Source organism: Triticum urartu, chromosome 3A (assembly GCF_056163025.1).
Source record: "Triticum urartu cultivar PI428250 chromosome 3A, HENAU_Tu73, whole genome shotgun sequence".
Classification (NCBI taxonomy): Eukaryota; Viridiplantae; Streptophyta; class Magnoliopsida; order Poales; family Poaceae; genus Triticum; species Triticum urartu.
Genome location: NC_141875.1, coordinates 557233202 through 557239539, shown reverse-complemented (window position 1 = coordinate 557239539; position 6338 = coordinate 557233202). Strand labels below are relative to the sequence as shown.

Genomic DNA, 6338 nt, shown 5'->3' with positions numbered 1-6338 from the left:
TCACGGCAAACGGCTCGGTGGCTTTTACATTTCTGTTTTACCCTCCCTACTTTCTCCGTCCAAAATAAGTGTCTTGAGCTTAATACAAATTTATACTGGAGCTAGTATAAAATTAAGACACTTGTTTTGGGATGAAGGGAGTATGAGAGAGAGACCACCTATCGCAATTGAGCTGTGAAATCAATAGAAGACGAGTAGATCCTAACAAAAACATTTTTTTTCGAGGATACGTCAATGGCGTACTTTAGCTTTATAGAAGAGAAAAATATATGTACAAGAGATTACAATTATGCTAGTTAGGAGTCACAAGCCGGCCCTAACCGAGCCTCCACCCCACTCCCACACTCTACTCGACTACTCGGATACTAGTTGTCCTCTAAACGCTCCTGCCATGGCTCATGTCCTCAAATCATCGAAGATCGAGTCCACCTTATCGCCCTAACAAAAACATAAGAGACGGTCGTGGCGGCAACGCAGCAGAGAGGCGCCTGCGCGCGTCGCAGCAAAGGTGCCGCCGCTGTGCAGCAGCGACGACAGGAGAGGGCAGCGTGGGCGGTGTCGTCCCGTCCCGTCCCGCAAGCCATTCCTCGCATGTTACCCTCACGCCGTCAATCGTCGTCACTCATCAACTGGCCACAAAAGGGGAGCCGGCGGAGGCGAGCACGCGCACCGTGACTCGGCCGGAATAGAAAACTCCACTCCCGATCCCACCCCGCGGATTCCCCGAGCCTCACTCCGCTCCGCCTCCCTTGCCCAATTCCGCCGCTGTCTGCTCTCCAAGCCCGAATGGCGGCGGAGGCCCGGGCCGAGGGCTCCGGGCCGCCCGCGCCCCCTCCGCTGCCCGTCCCCGAGAAGCGCCCGGCCCCGGCGGACGGCCGGGAAGAGGAGCGGCCCGGGACGAAGCGGCGCCGCGCGAGCGTCGCGGCGCTCGACGGCGTGCCCTGCGCCGCGGCCAAGGGTGGGGATGGCGAGGCGGACGGGAACCGTGACGGCGGCTCGTCCTTCTCCTTCCAGCACGCGCGCGGCGGTTTCGTGGCGCTGGAGACGACGCCCAAGTTCGGGTCGTTCAACCCGCCGGTGGCCGCCGAGCAGGAGGCCCTCGACCCGGAAGATTCCCCGGTTGCGAAGGAGGAGGAGGATACGGCCACGGCCTCGGACACCGGAGCTGAGGACGGCAAAGACGGGAGCTCACAGTCAGTGGCGGCGGTGGGCGATCAGGGCCGTCGCCATCCGGGAAGGCAAACTGAATCGGAACGATGACTCCCTGGATTTGATTCGTTTCTTGTCCGCGACCCAGCTTAGATTTCAAGGGCGTCAATGTCGTTCTCTTCCTTCCTAGTAGATCATGTGATAGTTTCAGTTGAAGGGAATGTATGTCAAAGCTTTGTTTTCTTATGGAATGGAAGATTGGAAGTCAACGTTGATCCCCTTCAAATATACTGTAGAACCAAACCTGGTGTTTTCCCTCTCATACAGAATGCACCCACTCTTTTCTTGCCAAGTGATCTGGAAACAATTGTGATTCCTTACTGCGCATGCTAGTGATAGATACCCACTGAAATACTCCCTCCCTCCCTCCCTCCCATAATGGGCCGGAGGGAGTAGTTAGTTCCAGGATTTGCTTGATTTAATTACCGTTTCCCTTTACAAAATCAAATTTTCTTATCAACAAACTTGATGGTGTAGCTGCTCTTCTCATGTCAACATGTATTGAACAAATCCACACCTGTGTGCCACAGCCGCAAAACTGAGACCAAATACAGAACCTCACTCGGTCAGTCCACGACTGGTGCTGCCTCTGACAGTGAATCTTCTTTGCTAAACCTGGCATTCGACGACATTGGTTCCCTGTACCACTCATTCTCGTCGCGAGTGAGAAAGCGAGCCTCTGCACCAAAGACATGGAGGACTCAAAATTAGCGCAATACAGGTTCCAAATTGTTTGTTTAACACAACTTTTGTCTGTTCGGATATCAGCAATCCAGTTTTGTCTATGTGTTCGGCAATTCGGCTAAGCGTTTCGACCGTGTATAGATGAGGAACATGAATTTTGTGAAATGCAACAGGCAACATACCTGACACAAAAACATCCTTGTAGTCGTCATCGTCATACACAAACGCAGGTGGATCTGGGGAACCAATTCCAACTATAGTGCTTCCACTGCATGAAACATTCACAATGTTGTCCCTTTCAAATAGTTTGCCTACTAAATGCATTTCCAAATTCCAAATGCAGATACGAGTGTTGAATAGGTCAACAGGGGGGGGGGGGCATATTTGCCCTGATTGTTATAATCAAACTTGTAGCATGGAATCTCACACCTTGAATACGTTATTTTTGCTACTGAAATTTGACAGAATGACTAATGAAAGCACTTAGGTAGATTGCAATGCTAACTACACAGCAAAATTTTAATATTTGGAGCTCTCAAAAAGACTCATCTAATCGACCCAAGATCAGGGCAAAGTATAATTTTCTGAGGGAAGTCAAATATAAATTAAGGCAAGACGCAGAGAATAATACGATGGTGATTAAAGCTAGAATAAGGCTATTTTGGAAAAAACAGATTTAGTTCAGCAAGAGAATGTGCCCTCCTTACCTTCCTGACATAAAAACAGCGCTGTAATCTCCCCGGTTGGATGCAATAAATCGTTTCTTCAACTTCTTTAGTGAACGCAACACCTCAAAAGCTGGAGGCTCTGATAAAAGAAAATGAGGAACATGAAGCAGTTTTACTAAATGTTCTCCAGCAACATACTGAAAAGACAAAGAATTGAAGATACATCTAGTGATAGCATATAACAAGTTATTGTAATCACACTCCATACCTAGATCATTTACACAGACATCTTGTGATATTCCGTTTTGCGTAATCTCCTTGAGCAAAGCCAGAGGATCAGCTTTACTAGTCTGGTCTAACCGGAGTCGCTGCAGTATATAAAGCTTGTTAAGAAAAGCATGTGCTTTAAGTTAAGAAAATTTAAATATATATTACCTTGTAAACTTCAGCGGTTGCGCATGCTTCAGGTGGCTTTATTAGAACCATTGGCAGATTCTCTGGCAACAGGTTCGGAATATCTTGGACAATCTGCATACATTTAACTTGAAAGTTGTAGATTATGATCAGCCACTTCAGCAGTAAGGTAAACATAGATCATGGACATACATTTCCATGTCAGTTTCTAGTTTATACTCCCTCCGTCCGAAAATACTTGTCATCAAAATAGATAAAAAGGGATGTATTTAGAACTAAAATACGTCTAGATACATCCCCTTTTGTTCATTTTGATGACAAGTATTTCCAGACGGAGGGAGTAGTAATGAATAAATAAATTTTGGAATCTGAAAGGAACCCTCTATGAAAGTGGGTATTTGCTCGAACACAGTTGAATAAGGCAACTCCTGTAAATAAAAATCAATAATGTAGTATGGCCCAATTGCGATGTACTCCCTCCGTAAATTAATATAAGAGCGTTTAGAACACTAAAATAGTGACCTAAATGCTCTTATATTAGTTTACAGAGGGAGTATCAGCTAAACCAATTATCTAATCAACTGTCAATAGGTTGAAAAAGGGTTCAGGTAAGATACTTCACTCTTTCTGGTCCAGGATATTATAGATGCACTTATAAGAAATTGAATGATGGATCTGCTCCAATCAGATTAATGTGGCCTGGCCTTTCTTCCAGATTTTCTTTCTAACATAAGAGTCCACATATAGGAAACTGAAAAAGATACGGAAGTTCTTTTGGGGAGACCCAGAATGTGCTATCAGGATTGTAACAAAGAGTTTCATGCCAGTATTACAGAAAATCATCACTCAGTTCTCAGCAACTTGAGGAAAGGTTTTGGTGGATTCCATCCTGGGGAACTAAGCTTTGGGTGTTGGCAGGTGTCAAGGCACTCCGGCGTCTACCACTCCATGCCCTGTCTCCCTACGCCGTACCCTAGCTTAGCTAGCTCCCTGTATAGTCTTTTTCTTTTTGCTGTCTAGTTGTTTTTGTTTCCTTAGCTAGGCTGCTTTGTATCGGTTTCAGTTTTTCGTTCGCCTTCTACTTTGCATCATCTTGATGCCTTCTTCTGATATACAATGACACATATTTTGGTTTCTGTTCGAGAGAAGAAAAAAAGAACACGCACATGCCTTAATGGAGTAGGGACTATTCACTGGGAAGTAGTGCTTCACATACCTCTCCTCTACCGGTACAATATGCTGCTCCTCGTGAAAAGAAGAAGGGGATATCTGATCCAATCTCACCAGACCATTCTTGAAGATCTTTTTCTGAAGCAATGCCACCACTAAACTGGTTAGCAGCCCATAGTGCAGTTGCAGCATTACTGCTTCCTCCACCAAGACCAGCACCAGTTGGGACCTTCTTATCAAGATGTATCTACACTTCAACAAGGACAAGAGTAAAAGATAAAATCTATAGCAAACATACCAAGTAAAATAAAATAACCTTCACTCCCTTTAATGTCAAAACAATGTATAGTTTACATACCCAAAAGTGCTTATCAGTGCCAGTTTTCTTGCGGTAAAGGTCAAGTGCCTTGATGATCTGCGAATTCATGAAATAAAAAAGTAAGGTAAGGTAATAAAGATGCTTCAAGTGTATTTGTAAGTCCATATAAGAAGTATCTATATCAAACATACCAGGTTACTATCATCAACTGGGACACCTGCAACATTGGTTGATAGCCGATCTTTGCTCTTACTTGGCGACAGTGAGAATTTGATAGTATCACCCAAACTAACCACCTGGTTCATATATATGATTATCAAAAGTGATACAAAGAACAGCTCTATAAAGCAGAACAAATCGTAACCATATCAATAAAAAGGAAGGACACACCACTATAACATAGGGCTAAGATCAGATCTGGCAACTTAATTTGGAGAAGGAATAATGTACATTGCAGAGCCAATTGTTTATTACTAGCTCTAATTACCCGATGCACAAGAACTTAGGGGGAAACTGACATATTAGTAAATAGAATTGTTATAGCTAGACCAGAAAAGATCATACAGCTGATAAGTTGGTACATCTGACAGATTATGCGAATAAAAGAAACATCTCTATAGATTTATTTTTAATCTTCCACCTGCTGGGTTTTCCCCCAAAAAATATTAATCTTCCATACTACAACTCCATGAAAAGATGAATGGTGCTAAAATTATAAAATCACCCTTTCCACATATGTTCATGCAGATATCACTAAATATCACTACAACAAGCACAAGAAATAACTCACGTGAAACAGAGAAGCCAGGTCATGGAACCCGTCTGGTCTCTTCCCGGTTATCCTCAAGAAGACATTAATCTACAAGGTATATGCTATACAGGTCTAGGTCAATGGGCAAAACAATAATAACCAAATTTAACCTTTCCCTTGCTTATCAGAAACATAACAACTGATACATACTTTGCAAGGTGAGAACAGGTTGAGCCGTGTAATCCCGACATCCTGGTCAATCTGGTCGGCTAGCTGGTTAAACTTGGCTTGTGCGTCATACGTAAGCTTAACAAAAGAACACAGCTATAAATTAGAATACAAAATATGGTGGAGAAACAACAGCTGCAGTAGATTTTCTTAAATTGCCAAAACTGCAGGGCAGATAGTCTATGGCGGGCAGATATCGTAGCAGTATGTTACATCAAGGGAAAAAATGATCACACAGAGCTTGAAGCAATTCGCTATGTTGTAGCCAATACAAATGCTGTTCTCAGAGTGAAATACTGAATCTGTTGATACCATATAACTATGATGATACACTTGGTGCTTACTCTACAACACGAAGAAACGAAAGTCCATGACTGTTGTCCAGAATTATTTTATTAATTTGCAGTAAAGCATCATGGGATGAGCGGAACCACACAGGAAATTGCGCCGGTGACTAACTAATTGGAGGGGGTCAGAAATCACAGATGACGCCCGGAGAGAGTGCAGAGCAATCAATTACCTCGATTTTCTTCCTCCCTTGCTCGGCCGACGCGGCGACTCTTACGCTTGGAGACCGTCGGCTCCTGGTGCTGGAGCTGGAGCTGACGCCGGCGGAAGCCGCCGCCGCGGGTCGGGCCTGGAAACGGAGGTGCTTGGACGGGGCCGGGCAGGAGCGGTGGGACTGGTACAGGCTCTGCGAGAGAAGATGGGCGGAGCAAGCCATGACTGCCGCCGGGCGCCGGCCGGAGTCGGAGCTGAGAAACGGGGAAGGGAGCGGGGGGAGGAAGAAGAGACTGGGAAGAAGATAACACGGTAGCTAGCCGGCCACTCTGGCGGGGCGACGGCTTTTGGGCAGCGGCCTCCGGTCAAGAGGTCCTCGACATGTGTTTGGAAT

At 45.2% G+C, this 6338-nt stretch overlaps 2 protein-coding genes across 2 annotated transcripts; one reads left to right on the top strand and one right to left on the bottom strand.

The window, feature by feature from the left end:
* The first annotated feature begins 216 nt into the window (after positions 1 to 216).
* LOC125545059 (uncharacterized) lies at positions 217 to 1424 on the top strand. Its single transcript, XM_048708917.2, has one exon. The coding sequence runs from the start codon at positions 787 to 789 to the stop codon at positions 1258 to 1260; it is 474 nt and encodes a 157-aa protein (XP_048564874.1). The 5' UTR covers positions 217 to 786; the 3' UTR covers positions 1261 to 1424.
* A 219-nt stretch (positions 1425 to 1643) lies between these two features.
* Positions 1644 to 6336, bottom strand: CDPMEK (4-(cytidine 5'-phospho)-2-C-methyl-D-erithritol kinase). The gene is made up of 11 exons (XM_048708912.2): positions 5964 to 6336; positions 5426 to 5521; positions 5255 to 5323; positions 4656 to 4760; positions 4504 to 4560; positions 4192 to 4392; positions 2997 to 3089; positions 2830 to 2929; positions 2601 to 2700; positions 2076 to 2161; positions 1644 to 1888 (listed from the first exon to the last, which is right to left on the bottom strand). The coding sequence occupies exons 1-11, from the start codon at positions 6165 to 6167 to the stop codon at positions 1776 to 1778; spliced, it is 1224 nt and encodes a 407-aa protein (XP_048564869.2). The 5' UTR covers positions 6168 to 6336; the 3' UTR covers positions 1644 to 1775.
* Between the last annotated feature and the right edge of the window lie 2 nt (positions 6337 to 6338).